General features: G+C 36.9%; 3 protein-coding genes across 10 annotated transcripts in view; 1 reads left to right on the forward strand and 2 right to left on the reverse strand.

The window, feature by feature from the left end:
• The window catches only part of STXBP4 (syntaxin binding protein 4), a 174895-nt gene extending 164518 nt beyond the window's left edge, over positions 1-10377 (reverse strand). For 4 of the 5 annotated variants that reach the window (XR_012130687.1, XM_073235410.1, XM_073235411.1 and 1 more), the window contains exon 1: positions 10249-10372. Coding sequence is in view for 4 of the 5 variants with exons in the window: in XM_073235410.1 (XP_073091511.1) it covers positions 10249-10343 (95 nt within the window). In the remaining variant the exon portion in view is untranslated. Of the gene's footprint in view, positions 1-10248 lie in introns of all 5 variants that reach the window. The other variant, XM_073235409.1, reaches the window with a different exon arrangement.
• A 33-nt stretch (positions 10378-10410) lies between these two features.
• COX11 (cytochrome c oxidase copper chaperone COX11) lies at positions 10411-17376 on the forward strand. The gene is made up of 4 exons (XM_073235420.1): positions 10411-10773; positions 14513-14668; positions 15896-16021; positions 16389-17376. Exons 1-4 carry the CDS (start codon positions 10411-10413, stop codon positions 16569-16571), a joined length of 828 nt encoding a protein of 275 aa, XP_073091521.1. The 3' UTR covers positions 16572-17376.
• Positions 17317-21604, reverse strand: part of TOM1L1 (target of myb1 like 1 membrane trafficking protein) — a 40189-nt gene continuing 35901 nt past the window's right edge. For all 4 annotated transcript variants that reach the window (XR_012130688.1, XM_073235418.1, XM_073235417.1 and 1 more), the window contains 2 exons: positions 18602-18664; positions 17317-18019 (listed from right to left, as the gene is read on the reverse strand). Coding sequence is in view for 3 of the 4 variants with exons in the window: in XM_073235418.1 (XP_073091519.1) it covers positions 18610-18664 (55 nt within the window). In the remaining variant the exon portion in view is untranslated. The remainder of the gene's footprint in view (positions 18020-18601; positions 18665-21604) is intronic.

Consider the following 21604-nt stretch of genomic DNA (forward strand, 5'->3'; position numbering starts at 1 on the left):
TGAAAGCCCTTGCCTACTCCAAAGTTATAAAGAACTCTCTTATATATTCTTCTAGTGCTTTTGTGGTTTCATTTAAATCTTTTATCCACTTGGAGTCTATCCAACAGTATAACATACAGATCCAATTCTTACCTGTTTCTCCCAAAAGTTCATTCAGTTGTCTCAGTCACACTTAATACCTAGTTCATCTTTTCCTACTGATTTGAGATGCAACCTTTATCATACACCAAATGTCATGAGTATCTGCACCTCCTTCTATACTTTTTATTTTGGCCCATTGGTTAGCCTATTTATTCATTTACCAACACTTCATCAATGATGAAGACTTTATGGTTTTGTATCTGGTAAGACTAATCCCCCCTCATTGCTGTTTTGTTACCAATTTCCCTCATTATTTTTAGATGTTTATTTTTACACATTAACTTCAAAATCTCATCTTGTTTAAAAACAAAACAAAATAATGCTAACTGTTGAATTTACAAACTAATTGGGGAACTATAGGTATCTATCTTCATGATGCTGAATCTCTTATCCAAAAACTTGGTTTACCTTTCCATTTGTTCAAGTCTTCTTTAGTTATCTTTTACAGTGTTTTAAAGTTGTTTTCATATGGGTCTTGTACACTTCTTATTTAATTAATTCCTAGGCATTTTTAACTCTCTCTCTTTTTTTTTTTTTTTGGTCAATTTAATGCTTTTAGAACATCTGTCATTTTGTAAATGTCAAAAACTGTTTTGGGGAAGCCTTAAGAATATCTTCTTAAGAAATTAATTTATCTTCTAGAAAGTAATTTCCCTCCCACCCTAAATTCTACTATAAGATTAAATGTCTTTACTTTAAAAGGCATAATTTATGTTTTCGAGTTTAGTTGAACATTTGTAACTGCAGTATGTTGGTTTATCCAACTGTATCCTATTTAACACTTCAACACATATACATGCACACATATCTTACAATTAATTAGAAGACGTATTGAGCTATCAGTGTAATACCCTAGATGCCTCTAAAGATCCATCAGATTATCTTGTTCAATTCAGAATCTTTAGTTCCTTACTGAGTGTGACAGTTTATGCTTACGTTTTTAGGGAGGGAACAGAAGGAAAGAAAGTTGCTCAAGGGGCTTTTTCATAGGAGAGAACACTCACCCTCAGGCCTTCCAAATGCCTAAAGGAGAGATCTAATTTTTTTTCAAGTTCACATACTGTATAAAATAACTAGGTTTCAGATAAAGCCACAATGACATTGAGGATACTCTGTGATGTTATGTTCAAGCAAGAAGATTTAACTTATGTCAGAACTATCTAAAAAAGATAGCTAAGTATGGCTAGCAGTACTTATAAAATATTCAAGTGAAAGTATAGTACATTGAACAAATAATTATGAACAATAAGAAAAAGTATTAGAAAAAGTGAAAGAACAAAAACATTTTAATGAGAGCATTTGAGGAGACAGGATATCAGTAATGGTGGAAAATCCAAATTCAGGGTTTGTCTATAAAAGCCAGGACACTAGGTCCCTTTAACATCCTATCAGTGACAAAAAGTGATCTAGCAAGTACATAAAAATATTGATTAATTTGCGAATGCCATCACAGAATAGTTAATAATGACAAAACATCAGAAACCACCTAAATATGCAACTGGTAACTGGTTAAGTAATTTACAATATATCCACATATAGGAATACTATTTAGTCATCAAAAACGATCATGTAAGTCCATTCCTTTCTATTTGTTGATTTGGAAAGAAGTCCCCAGTATATTAGCAGGTGAAAAGCAATAGCAGAATAAAAATAAAATGTATATAATAATTTTATCTTTTAAAATTATATTTATGTAACAACATATACTAAAATGTAAACAATAATAACCAACAGTTGGAATTACTGTTATTTTTATTTACTGTTGTTTTCTTCTTTACTTTCTGAATGTTCCACAATGAGGATATTTACTTTGATTTATTATTTTAATAATGAAAGAAAAATATCAAATTAGTTATCAGGTTTGAGTGTTATTTTCTTGCATTTAAGTATTTAAAATTAGTTATGTCTGCTTTAATGTCATTTTCCCTTTATGTCATTCTCTTATGTCCATTTGCTAAGTAAGCTATTTTGCAAATATTTTTGCAAGTTGAAAGAAAAAACAACCTAAATCTAGTGTTTATCAAAGAAAACTGGTAAATAATTTCTTATGACCACTCCTTCATAAGCAATTTGACAAGCAGTAAAGATAAATATAATACACTTTTCTTCTGCAATAATTTTAAAAGAAATACAATTTATAGCAAAGAAACTAACAGTACAAACAGTACGTAATGTTAATTGCTTCTGAAATTAACCATCTATAATCTGTTTAAAAACAAACACTTTGAAATTCTCCTTGACACTGATTTGATATTTAGAAATGCATCGCACTGGGAAGAGCACTAGTCTAGAAGTCAAGATATCCAAGCCTGTGATCCATTTCTTACCTACTAGCCATGTGACTTTGAGCAGCCACTAATTACTCTGCTCCCCAGTTTTTCATGCACAGAATGTTAAGATCATTCATAAAATGATAAAGGTTCCTTTTTGGCTCTATTAATAAAAAATTCCGTTCTAGGCTCACTAAACTGTAAGTCCCACAATGCATCTTAAGGGGAGGATTTTTTTTTTATAATGCCCATGTACCTCTAAGATCAGTCTGTTCATGAATGGGACGGCGTAGCCAGCAATCACATCATTTGGAAGGGACTTAGAGGGGAGGGAAAAAAGTACATGTATAGTGAAATTTTACATGAAGGTCATTTCAAGAGAGGAGGGGGTTATGATGGTGTTTGTCTACCTAGTAGAAAATATGTCTGGATTCTGTGACTGAGGAGCTGGAAATGCCTACTATTTACAGATTTGCTGGAGCCAATATTAAAACTGTAAATATTTCTTGTTGTTAAGTTAAACCTATAGATTGGTTTTATACTTGAAGAGACAAAAAAATAATAATAGTGTTTAGAAACTCTGCCAAACTTTATACATTTTTATGAGGGAGGAGATTCAAGATTCCCTTAGTTATTTACAAAATCCTAGGGTGCTGTAATCAGGATGACTCCCTTCCCTGGGCTAGACTTTACTTAATTGATCTTTTCAAAGTGACATGAAAGTTTCAGGAAATCAAAATATAAAAGATGAATCAAAGGCTTATTTTACCATCTCCTTTACTCTGTACCCAAAGGCAATATTCCCACTGCTTTTCAGTATTTTTCTTTCAAGAATCTAAGCAGTTCAGGAGTGTCGCTCGCTCATTTGTCTTGCGGGGGTGGGGGCTGGAAGCATAACATCTGCTTGTAACACACAGCCCAGTCCTAGAGGAAACACCAGGAAACTGCCTCAAGAGTCCTAGTCTCCTTGAAACATGAGATCTTCATCAGAGCAACAGGGCATTTCTCTTTAAGTTTTCTTACACTACCAGACTGCCTTCTGCCTGCTTTCATTCATGCACTCATCCACCAAACATTTACTCGCTACAATTATGTGCGGGCATTATGCTAAATGCTTGTGACATTAGAGCGAACAAGCCAACGTCCTTGTCTTATGGTATTTACATCCTAGTGTTGAGAAAGAAACAATAAAAAAGCAAACATCAACATGAACTAGATTTCAGATACTCAAAGGTGAAATGATCAAATATGACTGGACAGAGGGGGGTTAATTTAGATCAAGTAGTGGAATTCCACAGCTAATATCCAAATAATAGGTCAGACAGGAGAAAAAGATGAGAGACAAAGAATTCCAGGCAGAGAATAGGTTTCATGCCAGCAAAACAAATTTGGGCTGTTTACAGAACAGGATGAAGCGTGGTAAATGGGGAAAGAGAGACAGGAGACGCACAGGGTTAAGTCTTATGGACCATGTAAGGAGTTTGGAGTTTCAGTTGATCTTACTTCATATATACTGACTATTCTCAGACCTGAATTCGCCTTTTGCCTTGTCTCTTACCTTTCACCTCCTGAGCCTAGACTCTGCTTTTGCATTTTCACTGCTTTCTGCCTTTGTCTTTAACCCCGCTGTTTCCAGATAGGCTGACACTGCTTTAGCTTGAATTATGTCAAAATGTCAGTCACTTTGGGACTTTCTATATCTAACATTTTCTCTACCTATCTCTTATATGTAAGCAACGGGCCCTTTTAAGAGCAAGGCCTTGTGCAACTGCACAGGTCACATACCTATGAAGCTGGCCCTGATCTTGATATACATTACCTGAAAAAAAATAAATGCTTTCTTTGGATAAATGATTTCTGTTTTTATTTCATCTTATCTGTCAATCACATAAACTTACTCAAGATCTTTTAGCACCTCAAACATGCTGGCTTAAAGGAAGCTGTCAGGAAATAAGAAACTAAGATACCAAGACTTACTAAGGCAACTTCCTAACATTACTGTGCACTATTGTAAAACAGTGATTACCCAGCTTATCAAACTACTGTTCATTTGTTTTTATTATTTATTCAAATATATTACTCTTCCTCTTTCAGGTACAAGGAAAGTATTGAAATAAATAGCTGTCAAATAAATAGCTGTTTGTACTGTTGGAATAATTGTTAGTTATTTCACATTGCTAAATTGATTCAGTAGTTTTATTAGGCAAACAAGAAACACAGTTTAGTGACTAACATTAAGGTATAAGTTGTAATTTCCTTAGTTTATATTATGCATTAAAAATACTAAAAAATGAAAAATGAGAAGAATAAAACAACAGAAAGAATTAATAAAACTAAGAGCTGGTTCTTTGAGAAAATAAACAAAATAGATAAACCCCTAACCAGACTTAACAAGAAAAAAAGAGAGTCTACATACATAAACAGAATCAGAAATGTGAAAGGAAAAACCACTACGGATACCACAGAAATACAAAGATTTATTAGAGAATACTATGAAAAATTATCTGCTTGCAAACTGGAGAACCTAGAAGAAATGGACAACTTTCTTGGAAAATAAAACTTTCCAAGACTGACCAAGGAAGAAACAGAAAATCTGAACAGACCAACTACCAGAAATGAAATTCAATCAGTAATCAAAAAACTATCCAAGAACAAAACCCCCATATCAGATGGCTTCACTGCTGAATTTTATCACATATTTAGAGAAGACATAATACCTATTCTCCTTAAAGTTTTCCAAAAAATAGAAGAGGAGAGAATACTTCCAAACTCATTTTGTGAAACCAGCATCACTCTAAGAGCAAAACCAGGAAAAGACACGACAAAAAAAGAAAATTACAGACCAATATCTCTGAGGTACATATATGCAAAAATACTCAATAAAATATTAGCAAACTGAATGTAAAAATACATCAAGAGGATCATACATCATGATCAAGTGGGATTCATCCCAGGGATGTAAGGATGGTACAACATTCGAAAATCCATCAACATCACCCACCACATTAACAAAAAGAAGGACAAAAACCACATGATCATCTCCATAGATGCTGAAAAAGCATTTGACAAAATTCAACATCCATTCATCATAAAAACTCTCAACAAAATGGGTATAGAGGGCAAGCACCTCAACATAATAAAGGCCATATATGACAAACCCACAGCCAACATCATACTTAACAGTTAAAAGCAGAGAGCTCTTCCTCTAAGATTGGGAACAAGACAAGGATGCCCACTCTCCCCACTTTTATTCAAGATAGTACTAGAGGTCCTAGCCATGGCAATCAGATAACACAAAGAAATAAAAGGCATTCAGATTGGTAAGGAAGAAGTTAAACTATCATTGTTTGTAGATGACATGATACTGTACATAAAAAAATCTGAAAGAATCCACTCCAAAACTGTTAGATCTAATATCTGAATTCAGTAAAGTTACACAATACAAAATTAATACACAGAAATTTGTTGCATTCCTATACACTAATGATTAACTAGCAGAAAGAGAAATCAGGAAATAAATTCCATTCACAATTGCATCAAAAAGAATAAAATACCTAGGAATAAACCTAACCAAGGAAGTGAAAGACCTATACCCTGAAAACTACAAGGCACTACTGAAATTAAAGAGGACACTAATAAATGGAAATACATCCCATGTTCTTGGGTAGAAAGAATTAATATTGTCAAAATGGCCATCCTGCCTAAAGCAATCTACAGATTCAATGCAATCCCTATCAAAATACCAACAGCATTCTTCAAGGAACTAGAACAAATAGTTCTAAAATTCATATGGAACCACAAAAGACCTAAATAGCCAAAGCAATCCTGAGAAGGAAGAATAAAGTGAGGGGGGATTATGCTCCCCAACTTCAAGCTCTACTACAAAGTCACAGTAATCAAGACAATTTGGTATTGGCACAAGAACAGACTCATAGATCAATGTATCAGAATAGAGAGCCCACATATAAATCCACACATATATGGTCAATTAATAAAGGGCAAGGGGCCATGGACATCAATAGGGAAATGACAGCCTCTTCTACAGCTGGTGGGGGCAAAACTGGACAGCTACATGTAAGAGAATGAAACTTCTGTCTAACTCCATACACAAAAGTAAACTCAAAATGGATTAAAGACCTGAATGTAAGTCATGAAACCATAAAAGTCTTAGAAATACATACAGGCAAAAATCTCCTGGACATAAACATGAGCAACTTCTTCATGAACGTATCTCCCTGGGCAAGGGAAACAAAAGAAAAAATGAACAAGTGGGACTATATCAAACTAAAAAGCTTCTGCACAGCAAAGGACACCATCAGTAGAACAAAAAGACATCCTACAGTATGGGAGAATATATTCATAAATGACATATCCGATAAGGGGTTGACATCCCAATTATATAAAGAGCTCATGCACCTCAACAAGCAAAAAGCAAATAATCCAATTAAAAAATGGGCAGAGGAGCTGAACAGACACTTCTCCAAAGAAGAAATTCCGATGGCCAACAGGCACATGAAAAGATGCTCCACATCACTAATCATCAGAGAAATGCAAATTAAAACCACAATGAGATATCACCTCACACCAGTAAGGATCGCTACCATCCAAGACAAACAACAACAAATGTTGGCAAGGTTGTGGAGAAAGGGTAACCCTCCTACACTGTTGGTGGGAATGCAAATTAGTTCAACCATTGTGGAAAGCAGTATGGAGGTTCCTCAAAATGCTCAAAATAGACTTACCATTTGACCCAGGAATTCCACTTCTAGGAATTTACCCTAAGAATGCAGCATCCCAGTTTGAAAAAGACAGATGCACCCCTATGTTTATTGCAGCACTGTTTACAATAGCCAAGAAATGGAAGCAACCTAAGTGTCCATCAGTAGATGAATGGATAAAGAAGATGTGGTACATATACACAATGGAATATTATTCAGCCATAAGAAGAAAACAAATCCTACCATTTGCAACAATATGGATGGAGCTAGAGGGTATTATGCTCAGTGAAATAAGCCAGGCAGGGAAAGACAAGTACCAAATGATTTCACTCATCTGTGGATTATAACAACAAAGCAAAAACTGAAGGAACAAAACAACAGCAGAGGACAGAACCCAAGAATGGACTAACAGTTACCCAAGGGAAAGGGACTGAGGAGGGTGGGTGGGAAGGGAAGGATAAGGGGATTAAAGGTCATTATGATTAGCACACATAATATAGGGGGGGCATGAGGAAGGAAGCATAGCCCAAAGACAAGTAGTGACTCTATAGCATCTTATATGCTGATGGATAGTGACTATAATGGGGTATGTGTTGGGGACTTGAAAATAGGGGGGAATGTCTAACTGCAATGTTGCTCATGTGAAATCTGAGCATAGGATTGTATATCAATGATACCTTAATACAAAAAACAAAAACTAAAAACTGTGATTACAAACCAAATTTTGTAAATACATCTTTATAATCAATCCTATGTCTTCAGAAAGTCTGAAAACCAATAATGAAATAATAGTTGTGACTATCAAAATGGTTTTTTCTTTTCTTTCCATTTTTTCCTTCTTTTTCCATCTTCACCCATTTGCTCACATCCTACCCCTAAAGTGGTTTGTATGAAAAATAACAACCTATTTTACCTACAATGTAAAATTGGACATGATCATAGCTCACTAGAAAGACTTCACAAGGTTTAATTATTTACTGCCTAAGTATGGTATTAGAAATTGAAGGTGCCAAGTCTGAAATGTCAGTCCAGTCCCACATATTTTAAGTTTGCAATCAATACCTGCAGAACAGGGTTATACTAGCCTTGCCCTGAGGTGCTCCTAATTCATTCATAGTAGAATCCATTATTTAGCATTAGTTATCATATGATTTATGCAATATCACAAGCACACTCAGACTCATAAGAATTGTAGCCAAAACCACTTTATTGTTATCAAGATTACTGTACCTTGGAAAGGAATAATTTCACTTGCAATTACCAAACAGAACAAAATAGAGTCCAAGACAAAGACACTATTACTGACATATTTTTACTGCCACCTGTTGCTACACAGAAAAGTTGCCTGGAGAAAAAGAATGGTGGAAGGGAATATATTGTTGTTTCAGTAACGTTAGCGTTTGCATGGGGTTTATGGGGAGATGATGTTGTAAGAAATTGAAAATATAACAAGTCTTGTCTTGAAAAAGCTGACAATCTAGCATAAGAACAGAGGTAGATACAGATGAAAGAGACTTTCAAATATTTTCATAAGCCAATAAAAATAAATTTGCTTAATCATGAAATCTTGAAATCTTTGTGCCAGGGTAGAAAAGAATCAGAGATACTTGGATTTTATTTGCTCTGCAATTTTCTGGCCCAGTGACCACAAGTTAATCAGCTACTCACTCGAGGTGACCGCCATCACTCACCTGAAATTCTGCAATTGCTTCCTAACTGTTCCACTTCCACTTTTGCGCGACCCCCAGTCCACTCTCCACCACATAGTCAATGTCTTTTTTTAAATGTGAATCAAATCACATCACTTGTATGCTTCCAACTCTCCAATAAGCTACCTATTACTTTTCAACATGGCTTCAAAGGCTCTGTATTATCTGTCCCCTGTACATCTGCTCTGACCACATTTCCTACCATTTTCCTCCCTGCTTACTATAGTAGAACACACTGGCTTCCTTTTTTTGTTCTACAAGGCCATCTACCTCTTTTTTGCCTCTTGGCCTTTGCATGGCTTCAAATTGTCTTGTATAGGTGGTCATCATTCAGACTAAGCTCAAATGTCACATCTTCAGACTTTACTACCACTCCTCACGCTCAATTACACTATCCTGTTCCATTGTCTTCACTGTATCTGAAATTCCCTTACTTATGTATCTGTTCCTTGGTTATTATCTCCTGATTGCCTCAGCAGAAAGTACACTCCGTAACAGAAGTTATCTTGTGTGACTGTGATGCAGCCCAAGGAGGATGAACACAGTAGGGGTCTGGCTCACAGTAGGAGTGCAGTAAGTCAATGCTGAATGATTTAAAGTTATTTAACGTCTCAGACCCTCAAGCTCCTCATCCATAAAGTGGGGTTAATTATGCCTGCTCTTTATTCGAAACAGTCCAATGTTCACTAAATTTTTCTATGCCTCAGGCACTGTGAAAATCACTTTACACGCATATTCTCATTTACTATTATGATTCCCAGTTTACAAGTAAGTCCACCAAGTCTTAGTGAGGTCAAATAACTGGCCTGAGGAGGAACCGGGTATGACTCCAAACCTGCATAACCTCAGAATGTGAGCTCTTCAGCACTTCTACAGCGATCCTAGAAAGATACTCCCTTTCACAAAATGGGCTATATCGTTTGCACCCCTCAGATCCTAGATTGTCCTGTGGGACAACTGCAGAAAGATATTACATTCCCTACGGCTTTTTTTCCCCCGCTATAAATATGCCCATTTCTTTGAATCCTTGCTTAAATGATCCTCATATCCTCATCATTTTCTTCTGAACAAACTTCAGTTTGACAACGTCTCTCCCCCTCAGAACCGGTAACTTTAACTGGACAGGTTGTTAAGGGGTACCGGGGCAGTGGAAGCCGATTCGCAGGGTCTACGAAAATTCGACGTGTAAGTGTTTGAGCGGGCTTTGTTAACACGGGCAGGCTTCCTGCGAGAGGTGATCCCTGAGCCCACTTCTAGGGCAGTAAGGGGCAGCTGGGGCCGTTAGGTCGAGACAAAGAGTGGTGGAGTTTAGGAATATCAGGCAGACAAACCCAAAGGATAATGTGCTTGCACGCGTCGGAGAATAAGGAGTTTTCCTAAAAGTTAGATAGAAGGAAAACGCAAGCTTACCCGTAATCTGGCAACCCGGCCTCCGTAGCCCGAGTGCAAGAGCGGCCACCCGAGGAGCCTGGTAGCCAAGGCAGCGGCGGGCACAACCCAGACATCGCGAGACACTCCAAGGCTCGCGAGATCGGGCATCGGCCCTGACCAGCGGGCGTCTTCTCCGGGCGTATGGGAGGGTTTTGGCGTCCGGGATGGCGGTACGTTGCTCTCTGTGGCTGGCGCGGGAGTCACCCTGGGTCTCTAACCAGGGTCGCGGAGAGGGGAGAACCGTGTCCCCGACCGGGAAGAAGTGGGACACGAGGTGGTGAGAGGGGAGTAAGGCGGCTCGGGACATGGAGGCGCCCAAGCCCGGCCCGGGAGCTGGCGGGGCTGCCGCCGCGGCGGCCGAAGAGCACGAACCCTTTCACGCGCGCGCAGGAGGAGGACTGGCGGCGGCGGAACAAGACGGTCCTCACGTACGTGGCCGCGGCCGCCGTGGGCATGCTGGGGGCGTCCTACGCCGCCGTGCCCCTTTACCGGCTCTACTGCCAGGTAGGGGCCGCAGCTGCCCCTGGACGCGCCGTCTTGGGGGGTCGGAGGTGCAGGACAGACCCGTCTCCACGGTGTCCTGTTGGAGTGATGGCTCAGTGATCGGCCAGAGGGGAAACAGGCCTAAGGCGACTTGTCAAGGTCACCGGAGGAACTAGTGGCAGAGCAACGAGTAGAACCCAACCCTATTCTCTAGTGATCATACTTAAAGCAGCCACACTACACGGTGGAAGTAGCTCATCGCAGGCCCGCCGACTGCACTCAAGTGCCCAGCAACCTGCCTTACCCTCCTGCTTGCTCACACACGTGTCCCCTTTTAAAATGTAATTTATGTCAACACATTTATTCTGTGAACCACATATGATTTATTTGCAAAGGTTAACCCTGGAGATGGGAGCGCCTGTTACTTGTGCTTACGCTGGGAATAACTTTTTATCCATTCATGGAGGCGTGAATTAGGTCTTGGAGGCTTTACTCTCCTGTTAATATATAACAGTACTTGCTTACCTTGGGCGTCCTTTTAGACCAGAAACTATACTGCAGTTCTCAAAGTGTGGTCCCCAGGTTCTGGAATTTGAGTCTTAAGTTCTTGGGTCCAACTCCAGAATTACTGAATCAGAAACTCGGGGACGGGACCCCACAGTCTATTTTAGTAAGTCTCTTAGCTGATTTTGATGCAAATTAATGTTTGAGATACAAACCTCACCTATTTCATATATATTCTCCTTAGTTCTTAAGTAGTAGTTTGCTACTTTGGCTGGACTTTAGGATCACTGGTGGAACTTCTTAAGTAAATAAGCCAGGGCTCCCCTCCCCACGAGGTTCTGATTATGAAGTCTGAATAAGGGCCAGAGATTTCTGTTTAAAAAACATGCCGCAGGTTAGAGCTGCACATTGGAAAGTGATAGTGGTTCCCAGACTTTGTTGTAAATGGAATTATCTGCAGAGCTTTAAAAAAGCCTAGTACCCAGGTCACATCCCAAACCGTTTAAATCAAAGTGTCTTGGAATTGGAATCTGGCATTAGTAATTTTTTAAAGGCCTTTCAGGTGATTCCACTGTGCAGCAAAGTTTAGGAATCACTGGTTAATTGCTCTTTTTGCTCTTTCTTGCCACTGTTGTTAATGAATGGCTTACTTCCCCTGTCCTTACGGAGATTATCTTCAATAATGACTAAACAGCATTAGTCAAAAGACCTTTTATTTTCAGTCTCCTAATATCTGCCTGGATGTGGGAAAGTGCAATAGCTTGATTTCTGGAGGATGAGTGCAGAATGTGAATTAGTTTTTATCAGAGGCTATCCCAGACCAAGCATGAGTCCCCAGACTGCCAGCTGGTTGAATCATAAGCAGAACCGAATCTAAAATATCAAGTATAGATCTTCACAAACTACTGGGGGAGAAGGGTCGATTTTATTTTTCAGGGAATATTAATATCTGAAGACATTTTTGATTGTCCCAACCTGGGAGGTGAGCATGGAGGGTGTAAGCCACAGGGCATAAATCTGCAAAGAAGTAAAAAGCTAACCTTTTCAAACAATATGGCCTCTCTCTCACTTACCAACTTTACATTTCCCTGTATGGCCCCGGAAGATGACTGGTTAGCCAGACGGGTAAGATTCCTCAAGGGAGGAACAACCTAAGACAGGCACAGTCGCAGGGGGGCCATCAGGTGAGAAATTGGGAATCAACAGAGGTGAGGCTTAGAACCTCACCCCCCGTTTTGAGAGAAATCTGCATCCGTGGATGTTTTGTTGCCCTTGTCTAGCTTGGCAACACCTGATCATCTACATTTGCCCTCTTACAGCACTAAATTATGTTTTCTACCTTTATCTTGCATCTACCTACCACTTCAGCATTTTATTAAAAATAATAATAATAATAAAGGGAGAAATGTGGGATCCACATATAAATCAAGTATAAAAACCAAACGAATATTCATATTTGACCTGATTGTTTATAGTTCATAATGCGTGATCAAAACAAAGTTTCTGTGATGACTGCCCTTGTACTGTTCACCATGTAAGAATTTGTTCGTTATGCTTCAGAAGATTGGAGACTGACGAAAATTAGGCTTGGGGTGGATTAATGATTGTGCTTTGAGCACTGACTCCCCTATACAGAATTTTATTGTTAACAACCATTTGATAAATAAATATGAGAGATGCCCTCTCAAAAAAAAAAAAAAAGTGGGCAGAGGCTCAGGTTGCTCCTACACACCCACCACTGCCCAAGCCCCACCCAAACAAACTATTACCCAACCCAAAATAATGCAAGTCATTAGAGCCAAGGTTGAGAAACCCTGCTCCAGACTCACGTGCATGACAGTATTTTGTGCATGTGTGTGCGCAAGTGCAGAGCAGGAAAGTAAAGACAATTGTTGTGTAATTCTATACATAAACCAAGTTGAATATTAAATCGTGACCTTTTTCAAAAGAGCATCTCTTTAACTTTTGGAATCACAGAAGTGATTATTATAAACTATTTAATAAAGTGACCACATTTTATGAGTATAGGAAGTGGAGTCCAAAGAAAATTATTTATTTAGTTCTTGGAGTTAGTGACAGAACTAGACTAGAACCCTGGACATATACTCAGTACCCTTTTCTATTCTTAATTTCCCTAATCAAAATTTACAAAGTTGAAGAATTTGTATTCAAAAACTACCTGCCAGAAAGAATACATTAAATAATCTTCTTTCAAATGACTCAAATTCTTCAGGAAATGTGTTATACCTTAAAATTTAAACATATAGCCCTCTTGGCCAGAACATACTTATCTATTAAACAAGAATAAAGGCTTGCCTTCTGAAGCATCTTTTAGGATTGTAATTCTATAATGTTGAATGACACTTGGGTGAAGTTAGTTTATTTGTGTAACAAGTGGAAACTAGTATTACTATATTTTGTTGGGAGTCTTTCCCTAGTCTCAAATTTGGTATTTTTTTCCTAGTATAGTAACAGATTAATTACCTGGAGACCAGAATTCTGGCAACCCTCAAGCATCAGAAGAATGATGACCCTGAAGTAAGGAATTTTTTTAAAACATCTCTGATGATAAGGAGATAATTAATGGCAATGAAGATAGGCAAGACTTGTCAGACCCAAATTGTCTCAATGATTTATGATTAGTTGATACAGTGGCCAAAGGGATCAGGTTCTCTGATTGATACTTATAAAAACTGTACTACATGAAGAAGTGTAAGAAAAATATTACAAAAACATTTACCAACATGGGAAAATACTTAAGATGCTTCAGAAAAGCAGAGTATGGAAATGAAACTACAAACTAGTCTGTACTATAGAAGTTATAATATGGAAAAAGACCATACAGGAATGTGGAACTAAAGAGATTCATTGAAATGTCAGGGTTATGGGTAATTTCTATTAATGAATAATAGTTGATATAAAGCACAAGCAATAAAGGAAAGTAGGTTTAACAAGAAGTTATGCTAAAAATTCTGAGTGTATTATCAGTGAAGAGTCTTTTTCCCAAATGACTCATTTTGACTATGCCAGATAACCAAGTGATTATTGAAAAGATATGAATGGTTAACAAGTATGGGCCTTTGATACCCTAACAAGTGGTCCAACTATATACATTCATAGAAAACGGTCAGTGAAAGTATATAAACTTGGCTTCTACTAGATTCTCAAAGTTGTTTCAGATAAAAATTGTTATCTAATAAATACATCAGCAGCACCTAACAATTTTAACATATTATACTTTAATATCTTTTTTTAGACTACTGGACTTGGAGGATCAGCAGTAGCAGGTCATTCATCAGACCAGATTGAAAACATGGTGCCTGTTAAGGATCGCATCATTAAAGTCACCTTCAATGCAGATGTGCACGCAAGTCTCCAGTGGAACTTCAGACCTCAGCAAACAGAAATATATGTAAGTGACTAAATTAGTTATTAAGTTATTCTTTTTATCACTTAAATGGTTTCACAATTTAGGAGTTATCTAAACTTAGTTTCAAAATACTGACAGACTTCCAATATTGCAGTTCTCTTTTTCTCAGACTACTTTTTGATGGTGCCCATTACCTAATGTAAGTGTAAACTACACAGCTCTAAAATAAAAGTCAGTTTGGAACAATGGAAAATATCACCTGTCTTTATTAGACTCATATGAAGAGTTCACTAAGTTCTTTGGTCACTGATCTTGAGAGTAGGAGCAGCTGTCATGCTATGTAGTTGACGTTTCTTCAGGTACAGATGGTAAGAGGAAAAAAGCTGAAATTCATTGGTTACAGTGATTTTGATTTACATCAGAAATATCCCTGTCCCTTCAAAAAAAAATTGAGAATCTTTTAATCATACTAAATAGTCATGTGCTACTTCAGAAAGAGTATATCTTAAAGGTTTCCTAGAGGTTTTAACTGAAATTATCCCATGAACAGAGGCACAGCCAAAAAAGCTTAACTATAACCCTTATTGGAAAATCCTTACAAATATTAGTGTTTCCCCAGGTTAGTGAACTAGGACTGAATCTCTTCAGTGATTGAGGGTTTTATAGGTCATGATTTTGAATATTAATTACAATCACATAGTAGCATACAAGGTATTAGTGGCTGAACTGGTACAAGTGACAGTATCCTTTAGAAACTAATTTTTTTAAAGCTTTGTAATTTTTTTCAGCGGTTATTCTCTCAAAGTATTAGTGCTTTTTGCTTACATAATTCTATTCAGTTAGAGTTTTACTCTGGTTGTAAGGCCAAGTTTAATATCAGTAACCTTTTAAAAAGAATCTGTAGTCAGTAATGACATTCAGGTATAAGTGTTGAGAAGTTAGACTAGGGTTGTAATAGGCATGGCTTGTCCTTGGACACATTTTAAGTAACTTAATTTGCAGATTATTGCTTGAAGACTTCAGATATATGAGAGGACAATCCATAACTGATTATATGAGTAGAGCACTGGTACTTCATGGACACAGACACATGCAAGTAAAATCTGACAATCAAATATTCAGGGTACTAGTCACATTTATTTTGCTGACCCTTAACATTCATTTAGATTAGGCATTATGGTCAGATGGATAGGGAAAATACAGCTAGTGAGGAAATTAGGAGCTGTGTGAGATTTGAAGTACTGATAATATATATTTTCCTTAAAACAGGTAGTACCAGGAGAGACTGCTCTGGCGTTTTATAAAGCTAAGAATCCTACTGACAAACCAGTAATTGGAATTTCTACATACAATGTTGTACCGTTTGAAGCTGGACAGTATTTCAATAAAATACAGGTACAATTAAATGCAAATGTTCTAGAATATAATAAAAGTACATAAAACCGTTCAGTACTAAATTTACTGCAGTGTTTTAGTAGGTACTAGTTTCTGAAAATTCATGTCTTCTCAACTTCAAACTTTTTCTTTGTAACAGCTATGCAAAGGTTGAGGCAAACAAAATGAGTATCTGCTTTTAAGATTAGAAGAATTAATTTGTTGGTTTTCAATCTTTAAAGCAAAACTCAATCTGGGATGAAAAGATGCTGTTACTCTATCACAAAACTTAAAGATTATATTTAACAGTATGTTTATGAAAGCCAAGAAATGAACCATTATGTTCTATGTAGAACAGAAATAACAAATACCTTTCTATAACTTCTAGTGCTTCTGTTTTGAAGAACAAAGGCTTAATCCACAAGAGGAAGTAGATATGCCAGTGTTTTTCTACATTGATCCTGAATTTGCAGAAGATCCAAGAATGGTGAATGTTGATCTCATCACACTTTCTTATACTTTTTTTGAAGCGAAGGAGGGGTACAAGTTACCAGTTCCAGGCTATAATTGAAGTTAGCAGCTATGTCTTGCTTCATATTTGTGATTTTTGAAAAATCATGTATCTTACCTTCTCAGAAGAGAACTATTTACAACAACATGAAGCCTTCTGTTTTAAATATTATGTAATGATTTTTTTTCCAAACTAATTTACCCTACTTAAAATTTAGAGAACAGGTTCAGGTTTTTATTCTAAGGAATCCACATGCCTGGATTTAAAATGTCTGACTGTTCAAACCATAGATTTATTAGTAGTATTAAAAGAAATAGTCTCTTAGATATGTTGGTATGGGCTCAATGGTTCAGCATAATTCATTGTCTCCCCTAATTATTAGCCCTTCATACTTGCAGTGAATTTCTTTTTAGTGTGTCTAGGGTTATTTGTTTTAGCTCTAGATCATAACTTATGACCATTTTTATTATTATTTCTGAAGTAGTTGGTTACTACTTTCTTTGTGAACATTTTAAAAGCTCAAAATGGAAGAGGAACACCTGAGTTCTAGCTTGCCCAAAGATTATGTTCTGATTTCAAACTTGATTGTATTTTTCCTTTAAGAGCTAGGGCGATTTTACTGAAGAGTTAATTGCTTTGAAATTTGAGTATCATGAGAAGGAAATAAAGTGCATAACTATGCTCACTTAGGCTTCTAGCATTTTGTGTGATAGTTCCAAGTCCCTAAATGTTAAAAAGTGCAATTGTGACGATTAATTGATATTACAAGTTCTTCTGTGAACAAACTGTAAAAGATGTTATCAGATTGTTTCAATGGTAATTTATTTGTCATTGTAATTTATGACATAAACAAATGCACAATTTATTCTGAATGTTTCCCAGTAGTCTCTGTTCCAAAGAAATACTAAATTTCAGTAAAATGGGGGAAAAGGAACATTTAGTATTATAAAGAATCATATTTAAAGGTAAGTCCAGAGACCTCTTCAGGGTACCTGAAATATAATTAAACTACAATCATCAAGGCCTTTACAATTCATAATTCTAAACAAGAGTATTATTTATAAAGAAGTATAGGCTGACATTTACATTTAAATGAAGGCACTCAGTCTTTTTCCTGCATAATAGACTTTCTCACATTTCATGCTTAGATCTATTCAGAATTATTATGTAATGAAACAATCTTGATCTACTCTTACCACAGCTGTGTGATGACCTTTTCTAAATGTAGGAAGCATGTTTTAATTATACTGGTTGACCTTAGTATAGTGAGTTTTTCTTCTGCTGAAGTTTTAAGTGAATATATGTTACAACCAAGTACTTCTGAGATCAAGCTTGAGCTGTTGTCAGGAACCACAGATGTTACTCAGGAATTATTACTCTTCTGTTAAACCTCATTATTGCAGAGGAGAAATGTTCCACCATGGCTTTGATGTGCTGGTAGGTCTTCTGGGCCTCAAAGCTGATTCTTTTAGAGAGTTGGCACCCTAATGCTGGTCATCCACTTTCACCTAGAATAAAAAATAGACCGACAACCTCCATCCTTTCCTTTCTTTTTCCTATTCCTTGATAACTAGAGAGTTACAGAAAGGAGGGAATGTACTACTTAAATGGGGAGGGTCTGAGGGGAATAAGGATGGTTACAAGTTACTGGTAGCTCTGCATCATTATAAATAAAGCAAAATGACTAGCACAGCAGATGGGAAGAATGTAGACCTATCTGGACTAACAAGGAACAAGTTCTAGCAGTTCCAGTTAACAGGTATTAACTGATAAAAGGCAAATGTATGATTTCAGTACTAGAACATTTCCATTGATCAATCTGTTTTTGTCAGCATTAATGTTTCTATACCATAAACCAATTTCTGCATTCCCAAGTCATTGTTTTTAGCTAGCAAGGTCACAAAGAATGTAGTGACCAATAGTTTGTGACAATTGGAGTGATTCAAAGGAACATGTGTAATATTTAACTCCTCCAAGTGTCAGAAACTCCGACTGCCCTCATGAAATGAAAATACTAAATACAGAAAGTGATAATTACAACGAAATCATGTAGAATGTGGAATATAAGTGTTGTAAGTTCAAGTCTTTACCTCAACAGTCACTGACTTTGAGCTCCTTTGTGGTGATGAGCGTCAATTTCTTCATAAACAGCTCTGAAACAAGCCATCATGGCAGACAGGTTATCTATCAGTTACGTCTCAACTAAAAATCTGGTGCATTTTAGAATGTATTCAGGCTGCGTCAGTGAATAAACAAAGATCTCTGCCCTTAAGCTTATAGTATAGCTTCCTTACAGCCTACTGCTGCAATTCCCATGCATTTTATAAATATATGTCTTATATATCCATTTCACTGGTAATTTAATGAAAAATATGGCTCTAATTTGGATAGGTTGCTTTCTGCTTTAAAAAATATTGTTCCTGGTTTCAAAACATTTCGAAAAATACTATAACATTTACTCTTATTTAACCTATGTTATTATAGTCCATACTCCTGAGTCACATTTAGCTTATGACACATCTTTCTACTGCATATATAGAAATTTTTCTATGATACCGTTCATTCATTTCCTTATGTGTGTCTCACACATATCTGTAGTTAGAAAATATCTATACCTACAAATACAACACTCTTACACACAAAGTAGCAAAATGTGACTGAGGAAAAAAATCTCATAAAAATCATAGTATTGTGAAGCTATGATCACCAACTTCTTGAGACCCCAGCATAGTCCGGAAATTTTAATGATTTTAAGTTTTGTGTTTCTTTCCACAAAACTACTTCAACTTCCTTTACTCTTCCTTCAGATTTCTGCTCTGCCTCTTCTCACTCTCAGGCAGAAATCTTACTTCTTAGTAAATGAAATAGCTTGATACGGAAACTTGCTCATCTTCCCAGCAAGGCATCTTCAAGTCTACACCATTATCTACTTCTGGAATCCTGTCTACCCCTGGTTTCCCAAACATTTTATTCATTTAGTTACTTCCTTTCCTGAATCTTCAGCCTCTCGCTCTTTCTACTAGATCATACCTCTCTTCTTTGAGAGATGTTCAAGTATCTCCCATTGTATAAAACAATACAGTCCTTAATCACACTTAGTCTACTTAGAATGATCAGCTCAGTAATGTTCTGCCAAACCACTTCCATCATCCTTCACGTTTAAGTGTGCAGTGTCATCTGCACTTACTGTCTGTACTTTATCCCTTCTTAATGCACTGAAATTTGACTTGCGTCCCCATCAACCTACAAAATGACTTTCACTAAAATCACCAATGACTTCCTGTTCCTTAATCCATTAACTGATTTTCAGTCCTTATCTTACTCTTCCTCTCAGCATTGTTTATCAGTTTGTATTCCCTTCTTTTTGTCTCCAAATCACAATTTCCACATCTGGTAATAGGTTCCCTTTTCCTCTCTGCTCTTGCCTTTGGCTTTTCCATTTCCTTGAAAGTATCCAAACTCATTCTTCTTGGGGTCTTTGTACAAGTTGCTCCCTGGGCCTGTAAGAGTGATTTCCAAACATGTCACTAGACTAACAATTGTAGGTCTCAACCTTAATGTCACTTCCTCAAGCTTTCTCTAACTGTCACTTAAATTACTTCATCTTGTTACAAATTTTCAAGTCACCAAATTATTTCATATCATTAACACAAATTGTAAAAAACCATGTCTGCCTGATACTATTTCTGTCTCCACCCTAGATTTAACCTCCATGAAGACAAGGAGCATGTCTCTTGTTCAGCATTATAAATTAAGCACTCACAAGTCATTATACCTGGCACACAGTCAATGTTCAGGCCATTTATCAAATGAACCATGTCTGTATATATATATCTTCATAAATATTCTACTCTGTGTACTGCTAAGAGCAGAAATTTTTAACCTGGGGTTCATGAACAATCAGTGAGGTGAAAATCCCAGAACTTTTTATGTAAGAGTTGTGCTTTTCCTTAGAGAAATATTCTCTGGATTTCATGTAACTTGGAAAGGAACTGAGACACCCAGACACCCCACCCCTCCAGAAAGAATCACAGTGGCAGAGAATTCCAAAGGTTCACCGCTCCAGCTTTTCAACTCTCTCTCTTCCATTTAATACCTGTTGCACTGTTGTGTCTACTTAAAATGATCTCCCAATTAAATGGAATATAATAAACTTTCCTGCTTCATATTCAGACACAGAAACTGATTAAGAAAACATTCCATTTCTAGACAGAATACCTAGTTGAGCTCATTTCTAACTCCTTAAGCCACTAATGTATTCAGTAACATTTTAATCAAGCAGAATGACCTAGGGAAATTTCACAATCCTAAATTAGGAAAAAATACTTAATGAGTTCCTAAGTCTATTGATATTTAGTCATAAATTATCCCAACATGGATCACTACACATTGGTGACAAAACCAGGGGTCAAAACCTCAAAACCCAGGGAGCCAAGTGAGGGCCTGGTGGACTATCTTAAATAGGCAGCTCTCCTTATCCCTAACCTACTGCCAGCATGTAAAAAGGCAGGCCTGGCATTGCTGTTGTATCAAAAGAATCCAGAGGGCCAGATAGTTTTTGAAATATCCCAGTTTTTAACTTTTGGCAATTAATTTTTAAATACATAGTTTAAATTCCACATAAGTCAAAACAAAGCTGCAAGCAATATACAGGCTGCCATTTCTGAACGATGATTTCCATAAACCTGCATTAATCATTTTTAACACTGTTGGCATAACCATCAGTCAAAGCAAAGTATCTTAAGACTCTAATGAGCCTTTACCATCCTATAAACATACATACTTGACCGAATGAAATCATAAAATGATGGTGTTTTAAGGATTTCAAGTTAAAAGTAAATTTTACACTAATTTTATTACCATTTTAAACACATTGTTGACATGTAGTGAAGACTAAAAACAAGTTCTTAAAGAATTTGGGGGGGATTAGAACAGTGAACCTATCAATGTGGTGTTATTTAATGTCACCAACCAGTGAATAATGCCCTTCTCAAGCTGGGGAGAACCTGACTTTCTGCCAAGGCAGCTAGAAGGAAACCATTAATGCACATGATGGTTCCATTTATTTCTTAATGTGCAACCCCAGCATTTTT

The sequence above is a fragment of the Manis javanica genome, chromosome 4, assembly GCF_040802235.1.
Source record: "Manis javanica isolate MJ-LG chromosome 4, MJ_LKY, whole genome shotgun sequence".
NCBI lineage: Eukaryota > Metazoa > Chordata > Mammalia > Pholidota > Manidae > Manis > Manis javanica.

What these genes read in the sequence shown, in the direction of transcription:
- COX11 (XM_073235420.1), top strand. Translation starts at nt 10,411, where the DNA reads ATGGGAGGGTTTTGGCGTCCGGGATGGCGGTACGTTGCTCTCTGTGGC. An exon ending in TTTACCGGCTCTACTGCCAG is followed by an intron (nt 10,774 to 14,512) that starts GTAGGGGCCGCA and finishes ATCTTTTTTTAG; the next exon opens with ACTACTGGACTTGGAGGATC. An exon ending in CTCAGCAAACAGAAATATAT is followed by an intron (nt 14,669 to 15,895) that starts GTAAGTGACTAA and finishes TCCTTAAAACAG; the next exon opens with GTAGTACCAGGAGAGACTGC.